General features: G+C 39.8%; 1 protein-coding gene across 1 annotated transcript; it reads left to right on the forward strand.

Annotated features, from left to right (window-relative positions):
* The first annotated feature begins 635 nt into the window (after positions 1 to 635).
* LOC117289684 (pyruvate dehydrogenase phosphatase regulatory subunit, mitochondrial-like) lies at positions 636 to 15,806 on the forward strand. Its single transcript, XM_033770917.1, has 17 exons — positions 636 to 832; positions 2,035 to 2,320; positions 3,135 to 3,268; positions 4,251 to 4,332; positions 4,753 to 4,916; positions 5,039 to 5,160; positions 5,718 to 5,832; positions 6,251 to 6,403; positions 7,137 to 7,261; positions 7,995 to 8,187; positions 8,953 to 9,111; positions 10,234 to 10,370; positions 10,725 to 10,867; positions 11,432 to 11,639; positions 12,635 to 12,724; positions 13,473 to 13,655; positions 14,384 to 15,806. The coding sequence occupies exons 2-17, from the start codon at positions 2,076 to 2,078 to the stop codon at positions 14,753 to 14,755; spliced, it is 2,625 nt and encodes an 874-aa protein (XP_033626808.1). The 5' UTR covers positions 636 to 832; positions 2,035 to 2,075; the 3' UTR covers positions 14,756 to 15,806.
* The last annotated feature ends 2,791 nt before the right edge of the window (positions 15,807 to 18,597 follow it).

An 18,597-nucleotide genomic window follows, 5' to 3' on the forward strand; every position in this document is an offset into this window, starting at 1 on the left:
TTTTTTGTGTCAAAACATTTCGGACCGAAGGAAAAATACTTTCCAGGCGCCGTGTGCCCTCCCTCCTCCTCAGTCAGAAATGGTCAGCAAAATCCCAGCCGGAAAGCAGCACCTGGTAGCAGTTTAAATACGATTCAAAGTTCAAACCTATAAGTTCAAGTTAATAATCTACTGAATTGTTTGTCCATGTCAGTTCGACTCTGAGACGCATATCACCCCGTACTCACTGAATGTTACATGTTGAGCTTTTAGAACTGCTTGCCGAAGTTTTTTAGGGTCACTTGAAGTTCAACAAGGCTAAGTTTGCACAAGGGACCAACCACTTTGTTGACTGGGGGGGGGGGCAAATATTGCCTATTATTTAAAGCTTTTTTGTATTGTTAAAATTACCAAGAAAAAATCCAAACGATCGTGAGGAGTTTGGTTTGAGAAGTTTTGAAGAAAAAGACCCTATGTGCAACGCACTGCTGCTGGGGAGATAGCCGGTGCGAGAGCAATGAGGCCATTTTGATATCGCATGTGCAAGGACTAGGAAACGAGTCTGTGGTTTATCTTGACCAAAGATCGTAGGGGGCGCCGCACGTTTTGTGTACAAGTACAAAAACACGTACACGTTGTGCACACTATCGCCAACACGTTTCTTTTTAGTAGACACAAATTGTCTAAAATATATCAATAAACGAGATAACCTACAACAACGGTTATCAGATTAGACTTGTACGTGTTCTTCCTCCATGGTGATGTAGCCCTAGTCGCAATGAAGTTTAGCTATTTTATTTTTATCCAACCAGGGCGGCAAGGAACAATTCTTTCTTCCTCCTCCATGAATTGAGTAAGTTCTGAAAAAAAAATGCACTTGTTGAATTGAATTGAAAACAGAAAAGTATTTATTATTTATATTAACCACAGTGGCATGCATACACCGTTATAACTCCATGTCTATTGTAGAGACTCCCGAGACTTGCAATGGAAGTTGGTTAAATTAAAGAAATGGGTGGATTACAAAACTGAATTTGACTTTGGGGGGTTGGAGCGCCTCTTAATTAATTCAAATTCTTACTTAGCCCAGGTATAGTCATAGAGTAAATGGTATAGTAAAGACCCAGTAACTGGGGCGCTGTACTCTTTTTTTTCGAAATTTTGACATTTTCGGTCGTGCTATAGTCTGACCGTAGTTGCGATAACGTATCCCTCCTCCCGACGGGCGCTGGGAGGAGGGTTACGATTATCGCAACTAGTATGACCGTTAATGTCAAAATTTTGAAAAAAGGAATACAGCGCCCCAGTTATAGCCCAGGTTGGACTCCTCTGTTGCAGCAGCTGAGCTGACTGACCTGCTGAATAAAAATTACTAATATTGAGTGAGTACTGTACAAAACAGTTTTTCTCTTGACATTGAACAATCCCTATAGTATTATATGCATATTAAGGACTATAATTAATGGTTACACTTTACAGCTCATCTAGGAAACTAAACTGGGATGTAGTTGCGGTAACGTAGCCCTCCTCTCGACGGCGGAGCTGGAGGAGGAGGGTTACGTCGTTACTGGGTGCGTTGGTGATGTCATTGGTCAACGGTGTGAATAGAAATAAAAGAAAAAGAAACAGCAAATTTATGCTGTATTTCTTGAAAGCCAGACTTGGGTTTACAGTAGACCTACTCCTAGAGTATGAGGTTCGTTCCGCTATCATTCATGGAGAGTATAGCGAAACGAACCTTTTTAAAGTTTTTTTATTGGGAGCCCAATAAATCATCTAAATAGTGTCACACTCCAGCTTATCTGGCACTTTTTATCTTTGGGGGCTAGGTTTACAGCATCCTTGAGTCAGCCAGAGGTCGTAGGACTCTATTTAGTCAGCAGCAGGGCGACATGTTGGAATGTTGAGGTGGAAGGCACATATTACGTAGGCCGCTGTTGAGGGTAGATATAAAAAAAAACTAAGATGGTTCCAGATCTTAACTGTTGTTGGATAGAATGAGAATTTGTATTGGTCGTTTTTTGTTGCATATACTCTCATTGTTGAACTTCTCAGTATGACGACCATGACCCATCACTGATGTCCAAATACCAACCATGCTGCACACATACTCAACTCGTATTACTCGATGTATTCAACATGCCTACAAATACCCGACGAGCACTGTGCCATCAGTGCTGCATCGTCACCATAGCTCTAAGTCCACACTAGATGCTCAACAAGGCCAGCTCCCCAAAGAGGCTGAGGTAGTGATATGTGGTGGAGGTATAGCTGGGCTGTCAGCAGCTTACAATCTTGCTAAGCAAGGATTGACTGATGTGGTACTTCTGGAGCAAGGAAGGTTGGTGTGAATTTTTTTTAATTTTTTATACAGTCCTCGAATTAACCCACAGCACCAACAGCAATTGCCAAGGTGCCCTTTGCTTTTGCTGTGTTGCCCTGTGCAAGGATCCAATACAAATTTACATTTCGCTCGTAGGTGCCCCTTACTATGAGGGAAATTGCTGTGCCCCTTCGAGAGCGAAGTTTGGGCTCAATGTCATGGCTCTGCTTACCGTAAGCACAGAATCAGCGCTTACGGAAGCAGGAAATTCTGTGCTTACAGCAAGCGTATTTCACAGGTTAGCGGCAAATTTTGGCTTATGCGCAGGCGTACTCCGCGTTACTAGGCATTCTACGCTTACAAGCCTAGCGCAGAAATTTGGCACTTGCACCTAAGCGGGGAATCGTGATCATAAGCGCAGAATTAGGCGGTAAGCAGAGCCATGAAATTGGGCCCAGGTCCTGCCCTTACACAGTTCTGTGGAAAAAAATCCACAGGAATCGAACCCATGACAATCATAAAACAACAAGCCTGTGAATATTTGGACTCAATTGGTCATAGAAGTTGCAAAATAATTATGAAAAAGAAAAACGCCCTTGCTGCACATTATTTGTGTGCTTTTCAGATGCCTAAAAAAAAGGGCTGCAAAGTCTTGTTTAATATTTTAGTGAGAAATGACTACTTCCTTACTTCAGAGGGAGCCGTTTCTCATGATGTTTTATACTATCAACAGCTCTCCGTTGCTCGTTACCAAAGTAAGTTTTTATGCTAACACTTATTTTGAATAATGACCAATAGTTTTCAAGAACCATTGATTTGTTTTTGTATACAGCTTAACCTGTGGTACAACGTGGCATGCGGCAGGGCTTATTGGTCTATTCAGGAAAGACTCGTTACATGCTGCACTATCCCTCAGGACTGCAAACCTTTATGCCAGACTCGAGGAAGAGACTGGGCTTAATACTGGTAAGTCAATCTTGGATGAAAATCGGGAATGTTATACCGGTGTGGCGGTTTCAACTTTCCGCACAGCAAGCGAAAGTAGTCTATTATTAGTGACGTATGAGTCATCCGTTACCCTCCGGTAGCTGTCATGGCGGCGTCCACGAGTCAAGTACAACTAGCGGCAAACGCGTGGATCGTATGGGTTGGGTTTTTATGTAAGCAGAGTGTGACCTGCCTAAAGTTGTACCCATGAATACATGTAAAGATGGGACAAGAGATTATGTGACTACACAGAAAATAATCGTCATAATAAACAATTTGGGGTCACTGCTGAGAGAACTGCAGTACTCGCCAGGGTACTCGCGGCGGTATCTGACAGGTCACCCGGAAAACTGAACACGCCGGAAAGCTAAAACTGTTCGAACAACGTGATGATATGTCCAACTACGTCACTTGGAAAACTGAACACGGCGGAAGACTGAAACCGCCACACCGGATTCAAGCCTTTGTGTTTGATCAGCAGAGTGTGGGTTCGAGTCCCAGTCGTGACACTTTTGTTTTTAAGCGAGACACTTTGCCATGATTGATTCGTAAAAGTTTTGGAGGTAGTGCTTTCTGCTCTAACAGCCAGGCTTCGGACTGATGATACCCAAGCCTGCATACGTTTGAACTGTAAAGGGGTTACCTTGTTTCAGCCCCAGGAGTAGGAGGCAACGAGCCCCGATGTTCCTGGCTGTGGCTGCTGTATGCGCCAAAGCACCTGGGTCTCAGAATTCATCACTGCAATATCTTATCTTTCTGAACGTTTGTAACCTTGAGTACCTTGTTTGGTAGATACATGCGCTATATAAGACTTCAATATTATTATTTTTTTTAAATTATTTTTATATAAAAAAAATTGTTTTAAAATTCTTCTTATTTTCCAGTAAACCTTGCTTTTAGGCTGACCCCTATGGATAGCAGTCTCTGGGATTTTGTTCTCATTGTGCCTTGTTTATTTCAGGATATACCAAAACTGGGTCGGTGATTGTAGCACAAACCAAGGATCGCATGATAGAAATCAAAAGGAATGCAGCACTGGCAAAGTAAGAAACAAAATATGCATTACCAACGATTTGATAACGATCTTGACAATGATTTTATTATGATTTTGTGATGATTTCAAGATGATCCATGATGATTTCATGATGATTTTGTTATGATGTCATTGGGATTTGGTGATGATTTCACGATGATTTCATGATTATTTCATGATGATTTCATGACGATTTCATGATGATTTCATGATGATTTCAGCACGGTTTTGTGATTTCATGAGGATTTCGTCATTATGATTAATTGACAATTTCATTAAAATATGATGATGATTTATTGATGATTTCATGACAATTTCATGACAATTTCATCATTAAGGTGAAGATTTCATTATGATTTGATGATAATTTGATTGATGGTTGCCTTCGACTAGGTTTCGTTAACCAATATCTGGTTTTATCTTCTGCTAGAGCGAGAAATTTAGAGCACACTCTGCTAGCTCCGTCTGAGATTAACTCCTTGGTACCATGGTTAAGAACAGACGATCTTGAAGGAGGCATTTATCTTCCGCAAGATGGAGTGACTGATCCAACCAATACGGCTATGTCTCTTGCGAGAGGTGCCAAGAATAGAGGTATCTAGCAGCCTCATGTAGGCATATCAACAACAATAATAATGGGACTCAAACCCACACCTTGGCAGTTTCTTGAAAACTAGAAGATTGCAATGAATATATTTTCTCTTTGTTGTTTACAGGTGTGAAAGTGATTGAAGGTGTGAAAATCAATAGAATATTGTCGGAGAAGGGGACAGTGTCTCTGGTTCAGACCTCTCTTGGGGACATCAAGTGCAAATACTTCGTCAACGCAGCTGGACAGGTTTGAAAAACTTGTTTTTCTTCAATTTTATATCATGTTTCTGTGAACCGTTAGTCACGTCTCAAATTTGTTAAGAATAATACTTGGTTCTTATTTATAGCGCTTTATCACACCCCTAAGTGGAGTATCAAAGCACTAGGTATTTTTCCTTGGATTTTTTTTTGAGGTATGTGGAGCTACGTTTTGAAGTATGAGGCATATTCCTTTAAAGTACCATGAAACAATTTATAGTTAACAAGTTGCTGTGGCGCAAAGTACTGCCGAACAAAACACCGAGGCGAACCCCTTAGTCTTTTCGATATGTGCACTGGGTTCTTTTATGTGTGTTACACAAAACACAGGACCAACTACTTTACGTCCATCCAAAGGACGAAGCATCATGGTTGGTTCCACACTCTGCTGGTCAGAAACACCAGAGCTTGAGTCTGGTGCTCTTAACCGCTAGGCCACCACATGCCACAGTGTCACAATGTAGTTATTTTTGTGGAGCTTTTGTCTTGTTAATTTGACATTGTTTGCACATGTTTTCACTGGTTCCCTTCGATTACTTCTTACAGTGGGGTAGAGACGTTGGTTTGATGAGTTCACCGGTAGTCAACGTACCCATGCACACTACAGCACACATGTACCTGATAATGAAACCTTTAGATGGAGTTAATTTCAAGACGCCATGTATGTATATCCATTTCAATATATTTTTTCCCTCTCAAAATTCCTCATATAGCTTACCACAACAATTAGTTGTACTTAGGTGAGGTTTGTGGTAGCACTATCTCTTTTGAGGAGGGTTAATTTTCAAGAAGAGGCTAAAATGAAAACCTATTTATACTTGATTCTTTTCAGAACCAACATTACTTGAACATTATGGTGCTACCACAACCCTCACTTAGTTATACTTCCACCACGCAAAGTAACAAATCCTACTTGTATTTTTATTAATATTTTGCTTATAAATCACCTTTTCATTGACAAAAACTTATCTATGACCCTACCTTTAAGATGGATTGATAATGTATAAACTTCATTTACCGATCAGCTCACCATTGCTTGTTACTACTATTAACTAATTGTCTGTGTTTAATCTTTGCAGATGTCCGTGATTATGACAGCTTAAATTACCTGCGAGAATGGAGCGGTGGTTTGATGTGTGGTTGCTTTGCCAGTGAAGCTAAGCCGATATTTTATAACGGCATTCCAGAGAAGTCAGAGTTTCTATCTCTACCTGAGGATTGGGATCATTTCCGTGAGTCTTCATTTTTGTCTGCTAAGTTATTTTTTTATTATAGATACAAACAACCTGAATTGAAGAGTTCTTTAACTCTAGTCTTCTCACTTGGTGTATCTCAACATATGCATAAAATAACAAACCTGTGAAAATTTGAGCTTAATTGGTTGTCGAAGCTGTGAGAAAAAAATGGAAGAAAAAAAAAACGCCCTTGTCACATGTCGTTGTGTGCTTTCAGATGCTTCACTTTTGGACCTCAAAATCTAACTCTTGAGGTTTCGTGGAAAATTACTTCCTTCTCGAAAACCACGTTACTTCGGAGGGAGCTGTTTCTCACAATGTTTTATACTATCAACAGCTCTCCATTAATAATAATGAACCATTTTTGTAGAGCGCATATCACAATCACAGAGAAGTCCCTATGCGCTCGTTACCAAGTAAGTTTTTATGCTAACAATTTACTTTGAGTAACTACAAACAGTGTCTGCTGCCTTAAAAGTGATGACCAATCTTCTTCGATATCGAGTGATGTCCTCGGTCAATGATGTTGCGGCTGAGTTGTCCCAAGATCTCCCTGTCCCTTATGCATGTAGATATATTTCCCCAGCTGTCACAAATCCAGTGTACAATGTATCTTCTGAGCAAATCAACCTCGCCCTTTTTGAGCTTGAACTTGCTTAAGCTCACAGAGGACAAAGAATTATTGTTGCATGTTTTTAAATTATTCCATATAAATATTATGTGATTTCAGAGCCTCATCTTGAAGCCTTGCTTCATCGAGTCCCCGCTTCTTCCAAGATGGAGGTCAGACAGTTATTTACCGGCCCAGAATCATTCACTCCGGATCACGTCTGTCTCTTTGGTGAAGCACCTGAGGTATGAATGATGTAGATGAAAAGCCCTGTTCACACTGCCCCTATCCCCGGGGAATACATCCCGGGGGTGGCCCGTTGGACTTGTTTTACCCTTATGGTTACCCTGGTGCACTGTCCCCACTTAGGTTCTTATTCCATGGGGTTTCAGTTGCCCATTTCAAGATTACCCCAGGGCTTTGCGCTTACCCCTACTCCAGAGCAGGTTGGCTATCCCCAGGGGTATGCCCATTTGCTGGGGCAGACTGGGGCAGACTGGGGTGAGGCGAGCATAGTGTGAAAAGGCCGGCCATTGTTCCCCAGGGTCCATAGAGGAGTGTGAAAAGGGCTATAGAGAGAGGAGATGAGGGAAGGAGTTTGACATTGTTTGGTCACATTTCAGAAAATGTAATCCTTACACTGAAGACGGTGTCGCTGTAGCAGTATGAAGCAAGCTTAAGAATGGTAACCCCCAGGGCCCAGTTACAGACTCTGCTTACTGTACGCAAAGAATCTGCGCTTCCGGAATTCCATGCTTAAAACGTATTTCGCAGGTTAGAAGACCCTTTTTGCTTGTGTTGTGCGTACTCAAGGTAACTAGGCATTTTTTGCTTTACTCAGCTAGTGCAGAATTCGGCGTTTGCACAGTAAGCGGAGAATGGTGATCGCAGAGCTTGGGTCTGCTGAACTGGAACGCCAGGCCCACGACACGCCATATATCTGATAAATACCTAATCTATACCTCATTTTCACTGTAGATAAAGAACTATTACTTGATGGCCGGTTTCAACTCTCTCGGTATGACACTGTCTGGTGGAGTTGGAGAGCTTTTAGCAGAGATCATCATTAAAGGCAGATCATCGATTGGATACTGGGCAATGAATCCTCAGCGTTTCTTACCACAGCAGAATAACAAAGAATATCTACGAGATAGAGCCACTGAAATAGAAGGTTAGAAGATTCTTTGAAATTTTGATAGATAGAAACTTGCATCGACAACAAAAAATAGTAATTTCGGTTTTACCCATATACTAAGTTACCATTCACACCGTTGTGTGTTAGCAGTGATACTCAGTACTCTCCAAAACTCTGTGAAAAAAATAACATGCATATCACTGGGGTGGGGTTCAAACCCACAAACTTTGCAATTTTAGAGCAGTGTCTTACCAACTAGACCACCAAGATTGCCCGGTAGCTAGGGGCAGTTTGAATTCTATAATTTGTTAGCGGCTGAAATAGGAGGTAAGAAGCTTCTATGAAATTATCAAAGGGTGTCATGGCCGAGTAGTTAAGAGCATGGAATTCAAGTTCTGGTGGTTAAGTCATCGGAGTGTGGGTTCGGGTCCCAGTGGTGGCACTTGTGTCCTTGAGCAAGATGCTTTACTATAATTGCTTCTTTTTACCCAGTGGTATAAATGAGTACCTGCGAGGGTACAGGTTGATACTGTGAAATGGAAAAGCCACTAGCACGATACTGCAGTTCAGGGCTATAAGAGAAAGATTAAAAAGGAATGTTATTGGTCTAATGACCAGGGCACTAATGACCAGGGCACTAATGACCAGGGCACTAATGACCATGGCACTAATGACCAGGGCACTAATGACTAGTGCACTAATGACCAGGGCACTAATGACCAGGGTAGAAAGCAGTTTGATGTTCAGATGCTAGTTTCTGACTTGTCTATTCTATGTCTTAATGATGTTATTGTGAATCAGGAAAACACAGTAAGATCGGCTATCCAGAGACTCAATACAGAACGGGTAGAAAGCTACGATGCGGACCGCTCTACGCCCGGCTAGCCCAAGCGGGGGCGGTATTCGGGGAGACTATGGGCATGGAACGACCTTTATGGTATATGGAAGAAGGGGATACAGGTAAGGTTATCATTTCTTAGTATTCATCCTCTGAAGTTTTTTATGCAATATTTAGAGTAAATTGAGCCTGTAAGACTCATGAATATTCAACATTGTCTGATCATCACACGTTCACTGTGAGCCAGTACTGTGCAGAGAGACTCATCAAAATAGTCATAGTTGACCAGGTTTACTTGTTACATGTACATGCTAAAAAATCCAAGTATGGTTTACATCTGAAGCTTGTGATGTGTATTAAGATTTATTCCTTATTTATTAATATATAGGTGAAACAAGAACTACTCTCAAGAGGCGTTTTTACGGCCACAGATCTACAGTCAAGACCCAAAAGCTGGAAACACCTGTAGGACATCACTTCAATCTTCCTAATCACTCAGATTCTGACATGATTTTACAGGGCATAGAGGCACTAGGCAACCACAGAGAGACTGTGCGTTTGAGTAGGGAGAAACTCTGGATTAGACGCCTCCAGACCATTCAACCCATGGTCTGAACATCCAAGAAGGAAACGACTAATAAACCTTTTGTTTTGCCGTCTCCTTTTTTCCCCATAGCCTTTTAGCCTGAGCCTCATTCACTACTTAATTACTTTTTTCCCCCACCTCCCCACCCTTGATATTGTCCTTTGTGTTTCCATCTTCTTGTGGTCAAGTCAGTCCCTTCTCTACAACCCCCCCCCCCCCTTTGTCCCCTATTCATTGTTTACCCCTTGCTTTTTTCTGTATGCTTTCTAACCCCATTCATGTATTTCCACTTCACGGCTTATGTTTCACTTAGATACCTGTTCATGTTTGTTGTGTTGTCATTTAGCCTTTGAGAAAGACTCTGCTAGGGTAGAAACGTCAGGCCATTAACTATTTTTGGCAAGATTTATTTCTATCAAAGCATGTAGACTTACTCATAGAGGCCAAGTTGTTCATTTCCTTTCATTTCATTTCATTTCATTTCATTTGTTCTGGTTGTGAAGCCAGAAAAGGGAACTTAGTCACTGTACTAGCCAAGAACCCAATAGAGAGAAGACTTTTAGATGGGCCCTGGTTAGAGAGGTAGTCACCAACACTTAATCATCATAGCGGAAATGTAAAATACACAGAACCAATGCAGTTGGTGTTTTATTTTCAGATGAATTCACTGAGGAAATACAACAAGGAACGTTCAGTAAGCCCGGCTGGTTTGATATGGTGAAGGCCGAGTACTGGGCCTGTCGGGAGTCTGTCTGCCTAATGGATATGACACCGTTTACAAAATTGGAGTTGCAGGTAAATTTCATATCTAGACTTAATTAGGTGAGGTTTGCGGTAACACCAAGTGAAAAGCTCTTTTGAGTAGTATTGGCTATATTTTCCCGCTTTTTCTGGATGCCTTACCTTAATCCTTTGCTCTTCTTTTTTTCTATAAATGGATATGTATTTGTTTGTACTTGTTTTATGCCTCTGAAGAAGGTCCTGTTTGGATCGAAAGCTAAGGCCATCTACCCTACTCATTAAATATCAAAATATCAAATATAAAACAGGGAAAATTAGTTACAGAGTTAATTATTTTGACGAGTTGTGTCAGTGGAAAGGAAGTAATTTGGGGTCATTTCTATCTTGTGTTCTCCTCTTTGATCATAGGGCAGTGGGACAACATCTCTACTGCAGAGACTGTGTCCTAATACCATGGACATCCCAATAGGAAGTGTGGTTCACTCCGGAATGCTCCACGAGTTTGGTGGATATGAGAACGACTGTAGTGTTGCACGCTGTGAACGGGACAGGTTGGTCTATACTAGTATTTATATAGATATCTTCTGTTCAAGTTAGTATTTTGCTTATTTTAATATTTTGTATTTAATTTTTTTTTTTTTAAGAGTAGTATGAACTTAATGTTGGTGTGGACTGAAATTGAATTGAATATATCTTAAATGGTCAATGCTTGGGCTTTTGCCATGTGTAAAAATACTTTTCTGCAAGTTTGTACAAGCCAAATAGTGGGAAACGAAATCTGCGAGTGAGGTTAACTATCTGAAAGCCTCTTTTGCCTCGGGCTATGTTTAAACACTGACTGGTTTATATCACTCGTTTAATCATGGCCACTTGATCTCCTCTCGACCAATCAAAATTTGTGAGCTGTTGTGTTTGGACAAGTTGGCCACCCACAACCAAATGCTCCTTCACTGGATACTAAATCAATGATTTACTTAAAACCCATCTGTTTTGCAATCTGAATAGTCTGGTTGTAGCACTGCGAAACATACATAGTAGTAAGTGATCTATAAATGTTTTAAAAATTATTGTTATTATTAGTTCATGCCTGTTACTTTCTTTTTAATTCCTTGCAGGTATTTTCTTATCTGTCCTACTAAGTCAAGAGTCAAAAGTATCAACTGGATTGCGAGTCATCTCCCCACGGATGGCTCAGTGGCTATGCATGACATTAGTGATCAATACGTTGGTCTGAACGTCCTGGGTCCTAAAGCCAGGAATGTCTTGCAGAAACTGACCAGTACACCACTCAGTATGGCTAGTTTCAAACCCTTCTCATACAAGGTGAGTGACCAACGGAGTACATGGATTGGCTGACCAGAATTAACATACTAGATGTTAAGGCCAGGATTGGCTGATCAGAATTAACATATTAGATGTTAAGGCCAGGATTGGCTGATCGGAATTAACATATTAGATGTTAAGTCCATGATTGGCTGATCAGAGTTAACATAGTAGATGTTAAGGCCAGGATTGGCTGATCAGAATTAACATATTAGATGTTAAGTCCATGATTGGCTGATCAGAGTTAACATAGTAGATGTTAAGGCCAGGATTGGCTGATCAGAATTAACATATTAGATGTTAAGTCCATGATTGGCTGACCAGAATTAACATACTAGATGTTAAGGCCAGGATTGGCTGGTCAGAATTAACATATTAGATGTTAAGGCCAGGATTGGCTGATCAGAATTAACATATTAGATGTGAAGGCCAGGATTAGCTGACCAGAATTAACATAAAAAATAATCACATGTAAATAGGGTTTCATGTATGAAAGGTTTAAAGCTTTTAATTCAAGTTCTGGTGGTTAAGTCATCGGAGTGTGGGTTTGAATCCCGGTCATAACACTTGTGTCCTTGAGCAAGACACTTCACTATAATTGCTTCTCTTTCACCCATGGGGTAAAAATGGGTACACTAGCTCAGGGCTGTATACTCTCCAGAACGGAGAAAGATTACAGGAATGTTGTTGACAAGCGCGAAGGGCATTGACACGGTTCTTGTAAAATGTGCTTTTTAAGAACTATTCATAAATACCCGGGACAGTTTACCCGTTCTGATTGGTGGGGGGTGTTTAAACAGATGATATAACCACAGTAAAAAGTGTTTAAACATAGGCATGACGCAGGAGCTTATCACGTTATTTTACACGAGAATCTCCAGAGTAATGAAATTATGAATATTCAAATGTTTACTTTTTCACTTTTCTTGACAATTACTTACTTGCACTATTATGAACTTTTTTTCCAAAATTGTTATATTATTTTTTGTATTCAGGAGATGAACATAGGTTATGCTACCAATGTTCGGGTTACGACCATCACCCATGCAGGAGAAGATGGTATGGTACTGTACATACCAAATGAGGTAATTTCAATATCATTCTGGCTTACGATCTTTCGACAAACACTGTGGGGTGTCGTGGCTGAGCGGTTGAGGTCTCAAGACCCAAGCTCTGGGCCCAATTTCATGAAGCCTGTAAGCACAACAATTTGCTTAGCATGAACTTTCATCCCTGAAAAAAAAACAAGATTACCAACCAAATTTTCATTTGTTGCATATTGCTTGTTACTGGTATTCAGCTGTTGTTTGCTTGTCCTGAACATCACAAGGAAATTTGGTTGGTAATCCTGTTTTTTTTTTATTAAGGAAGACATTTCATGCTAAGCAAATTTTTGTGCTTACACAGGCTTTATGAAATTGGGCCCTGGTGTTGTCAGCAGCAGAGTATGGGTTCAAAACCCAGTCATGACACCTGGCCCTTGAGCAAGGCACTTGACCAAAGTTAGGAAGGTAGTGCAGTCTGATCTACCGGCCAAGCTCCTAGTGGATGACACCTCAGGAGCCTACATTTGTGTGGACTGTTAAGGGGGTAACCTGGTGTCTGCCCCAGGTGACAGTTGATCAGAGTTGACTGCCCAAATTAGTTATTCCCTCACCTTGAAGTGGCTGTCAAGCCTTGTTAGTTTGGCGAAATTTCTCATTAAAAAAAAATTGATACAAAATTTTTGATTACTTTTGAAGTGGGTCTAAGTTGATGATCTTATACAAAACTATTAATTATTTCTTTACTTCAAATCACCGACTTTCTCCACCTTGTATTTTTCCAATCCAGTTTGCAGTTCATTTATACGATCTGTTAATGAAGACTGGTGCTGATTACAGTATACGTCCAGCTGGTTTCAATGCCTTGCGCTGGCTACGAACTGAGAAGTGCTACGCATATTGGGGAATTGATTTTAACAGCCACAACACACCGTTTGAAATCGGACGAGAGATGAGGGTCAATTTTGATAAGGTCAGTCTTATTTTCATGCGTTATGTCTTAGAAACATGTTTTGTTTATACTAAAACAAGTTTTCCCCTATTCCATTATCTCCTCAATTAAAAGTAGGATTTGAAACTTTGCATGGTGGAAGTATAACCAAGAGATGTATTCGGTTAAAGCCTTGTGAATGTCTCTCTTCAGGAGTTGTCAACCACCAGTTTTTTCAGAACCAATACTACTCAAAATATTTTTTTTATATTTTTTTATTTATATACTTATACTTACACTTATTGTTAGGTTTTGAATTGAATTTTTTGTTGAAAAATTATCTAGAAAGTAACTTAAAGGAACACATTGCCTTGGATCGGTCGAGTTGGTCTTTGAAAAGCGTTTGTAACCGTTTGTTATCAAATGCATATGATTAGAAAGATATTTTAAAAGTAGAATATAATGAGCCACACAAGTATCACTCGAAATTGCGTGGTTTTCCTTTTAGCTTGCGACTAACACGGTCGGCCATTTATGGGAGTCAAATTTTGGCCGACCGTGTTAGTTCGCAAAGTAAAAGGAAATCACGCAATTTCGAGGCAAATTTGTGGGGATCATTGTATTCTACTTTTACAACATCTTTCTAACCATATGCATTTTATAACAAACGGTTACAAACGCTTTTCAAAGACCAACTGGACCGATCCAAGGCAATGTGTTCCTTTAAAATTTACCAAATAGTGAAAGCTTTGAACTTTGACCTTTGACAGGAGATAGAGTTCATAGGTCAGTCAGCCCTAATCAAGCAACAGCAAGAAGGTATTCATCAACGTATGGCTGCCTTAATACTGGAGGATCATAACGTAGACACTGACCTATGGTGTTGGGGTGGAGAGCCAATCTATCGTAACGGTCAACTGGCCGGAACAACTACATCAAGTGCCTTCAGTGCTTCCTTGGGCTCCATGCTATGTCTAGGGTGGCTTCATAACACTGACCCTCGGACCGGTCAGTCTTCAGTGGTCACTCATGACTTCATAACCAAAGCTAAGTACGAGATTGATATCGCTGGTCAGATGTTCTCGGCCAAAGCCACTTTATACCCGCCAAAGATAGTTACTAAGCAACCACTACATGGATAGATTGCAGTGACCTTATTTCCTTACTTCTTATATTATCCTTATATTACTGCCAAAAAGCCCTTCTAACACTTTATGTCTTATCCCCGTCCGTGGAATACAGCCTTGGGGAGCCCCAAGACTTTTACCCAATCGTTACCTCTGCGCAGTTTCTTACTGTTCCAGCCTAGGTCCCTAAACATATTGATTTTATTAGTTATGGGTTATTGGTAATTGATTGCAGATACGCAAGTTTGTAGAATATTTTTTCCTGTACGGAACTTTGATTTATTCTTTTGAAGAAAGTTGTCAGGTGGTTTGGTTTATGTCTTCCATATACCTGTACTTATTTTCCAGATAATATTGTTTTATTTACTCATGATAAATATATAAACCTAGATAACATTCTGACTTTAAAATGCTAATTATTTGTGGTTTTTAAAACCAATTCTTCTTCAAGAAGGTGCTTTTTTACTCAATTGATTAAAAAATGTGGTTAAATGTTTAGGGCCAAACTGTGTTTGTTAGCCTTAACTGAAATTTTTACAAAGTGAAATGCAACTGTTTATTTTTGATAAAAATTTAAATAAATTATTGAATTCAAATGTTATCAATTTGACATTGAATTGTAATTTTGTATTGAATTTCTTAAATTTGTCCAACACCAAATTTTAAAGTTTACTAAAATAAGTATTTTATTATATATTTTTAAATCAAGTGATGACCAAAGCTTTCTCCCCAGTGCTGGCAGTGTTAATACAGCCACGATTCCTCGGTAAATTTGACAATGAGTTAATCACTCATACATTAATTTCATAACTTTATAATATAGAATATTATAAATGTGTGGTGAAATATAATTTTATAGTATATAATAGTGACACTATAAATATTCACTTATGCAATGATATTATTATTGTCATCGATTGTTCCATTGGCTATTGAAATAGTCCTAGACATGTTTTTCTCCAATTTTAAATATTAAAGCTAATATATTTTAGTGGTGATTTCTGACTGCTTCTTTTATTGTTTGTAACAAACAAAATCACGAGAATAAATTATCATAAGGATCTAACAGCTCTTATTTTGAGTCTTGTATTCTTGAACTACGAGGAGCCAGTGTCCCAAGGAATTCCATCTGCCGGATATTGGGTGCGTTCGATTAGCTTGAATACCAACCACCCTCGTGTGCTAATACGCAAATTTTGAACCACCGCTAGTGACCGGAAAGTCACAAAAAATGTAAAAGTATGCCATGATGTTTCCGTGAAACACAACAAACGGTTTATGAAAACGTGTATCTTGTCTCCAATGATTCAACTTTACACGAAGGCAACGGCGCAGTCTAGCGGTACCACACGTTCTGTACAAAGAGATTTAATCCTGCTCGTTAATCGGCCGTCCAGCTGGAGGTCTCCCATCTTTTTCCACAGGTCAGACAGGGCCGCTGTCAGGGTATTCTTTTGTTACTCTGTGGTTTTGTGGGTCGTTCGAGCTCCTTCTCTTCCTTCCTCCACAGTTTGCCATATGGGGGGGACAGAAATTCCTGCCACACATTCACTAACACTCATCAATGACATGAAATGTTTACAAATTAAACTTTAAATGATTTCTATAAATACTTATCGGTCACTCGACATTGCTGTTGAAACTTGGACCCAACCATTACAATAACTTCAGAGTGACTAACAGACAGCTATCTAGAGATAATGTTTGTGTGTTTCAACTTTCCGGGTTTTTATTATCATCGGTCTTAAAGGCCCTGGACGCGTTTGGTAAGAAATATTCAAAGCATTATTAGTATAAAAACTTACTTGGTAACGAGCAATGGAGAGCTGTTGATAGTGTAAAATATTGTGAAAAACGGCTCCCTCTGAAGTAAAGTAGTTTTTGCGAAGGGGTTATTATTTCTCACTCGAATATTTGAATCTGAGAAAGACTTCATCAGGCCTGAAGCCTTTCTCAAGCATCTGAAAGCACCTTTTGTGCACTATGGATGTTTCTTCTTAAGTTAATTTCTTGCAACTTCGATGACAAATTAAGCCAAATTTTTCACAGATTTGTTATTTTATGCATATTTTGGGATACACCAAGTGAGAATACTGGCTTCGACAATTACCAAAGGTGTCCAATGACTTGAATGTTATTGACGTCAAGTTATAAAGGGGCTCATGTTGTCGATAATGAGAGATGATGGAACACAGATGAGATGAGGCCCCCGTAAGATTCTTCCAATCTCCCCGAGTAGCTCAGCCGTGATTGCACGCTCTCTCTCCTTCAAGCACTTGATCGTAGCTAATGCTTGACTGTTTACACTTGAGACTTGACCAAGGATGAAGGACTATTTCACGGTATTTTATCAGCTTCTTGTCATGAGTATTTAAGAGGTTGCTGAAGAATTCCTAGGACTGGGGAGGTGCTTGAGTTTTTGATGTTGTTCACTTGAAATCTGGATTAAAATGACAGACGCAGAGATTTACAGATTACCTTTCAAAAATGTGAAGAAAATTTCGATAACTATGGAGGATGTTGAACTCGCTGGCCCTTGATCTGGCAAAGACAATGTGTGAGGTTAAAGTTGGAGATGGGGTGGTAGGGAGGGGAGGAGGTTTGGGGAGAAGGGGAGGAGGTTTGGGGAGAAGGGGAGGATCCGAAGACGCATCTAAGCATAGAGTAAGAAGGCACTGGACACCTTTGGTTACTGTCAAAGACCAGTATTCTCACTTGGTTGTGTATCTCAACATATGCATAAAATAACTCTCACAATTTGGGCTCAATATTGGTCGTCGAAGTTGCAAGAGAATAATGAAAGAAAAAAACACCATTGTTGCACAAATGTGTGTGCGTTCAGATGCTTAACAAAAAGGCTTCAGGCCTGTAGTGAGATATTATTACTTCTTTCTTGAAAACCACGTCACTTCAGAGGGAGCCGTTTCTCACCAATGTTTTATACTATCAACCTCTTCCCATTACTCGTTACCGAGTAAATTTGTATGCTTAACATTATTTTTTAGTAATTGCCAATAGTGTCCAGTACCTTTGAAGACTAGCTAGTTAAATAACTTAATATTAAATATTAAACTGAGACAGTCTTTAAACTATTGGTAATTACTCGAAAGTAGTTATTAGCATAAAACCTCACTTGGTAACGAGTAATGGGGAGAGGTTGATAGTATATAAAACATTGTGAAAAACGGCTCCCTCTGAAGTGACGTAGTTATCGAGAAAGAAGTAATTTTCCACGGATTTGATTTCGAGACCTCAAGTTTAGAATTTGAGGTCTCGAAATCAAACATCTGAAAGCACACAACTTCGAGTGTCAAGGCTGTTTTTTCTTTCATATGCTATTTTATGCATGTGTTGAGATCCACCGAGTGAGAAGACTGGATTTTTACCAATAGTGTCCATAACACTGTCTTGAAGTGTTAACACCCTCTTCCTTGTTTTCTCTTTGTTCCTATTCTGTAAACAGTGCTGAAGAAGGATTATCAGATAATCCCTAACAACCCCAAAATCTCTCAATAACAACTTTTTTTCTATCCTTACCTAATGTTAATTTAGTATACTTTTTGGCTCAATTCATGTTCCAAGTCTCCGCAGCCAGTGACCCCAAATATTGTTTACAATACCGCGAAGAGCTTGCATATTTCATAGCGATAATATCTTAAGACATCTGACGCCGGGTAGATTTCCAAAATGTCCTCAGTATTCTTTAGAGTGACACTAACCAGGCTGGTGGTATGCGCTGCATGCTTTATAGCTTGAACTTGTGTTAAGTGTCTGTGAAATTAACAGGAACACCCGAAAGCCGTTTGGTTGTTGTTAAAGTGGTGTAAAAAGTGCAGTTTGGTAAGGAATATTTTGTC

Source organism: Asterias rubens, chromosome 4 (genome assembly GCF_902459465.1).
Source record: "Asterias rubens chromosome 4, eAstRub1.3, whole genome shotgun sequence".
Taxonomy (NCBI): domain Eukaryota; kingdom Metazoa; phylum Echinodermata; class Asteroidea; order Forcipulatida; family Asteriidae; genus Asterias; species Asterias rubens.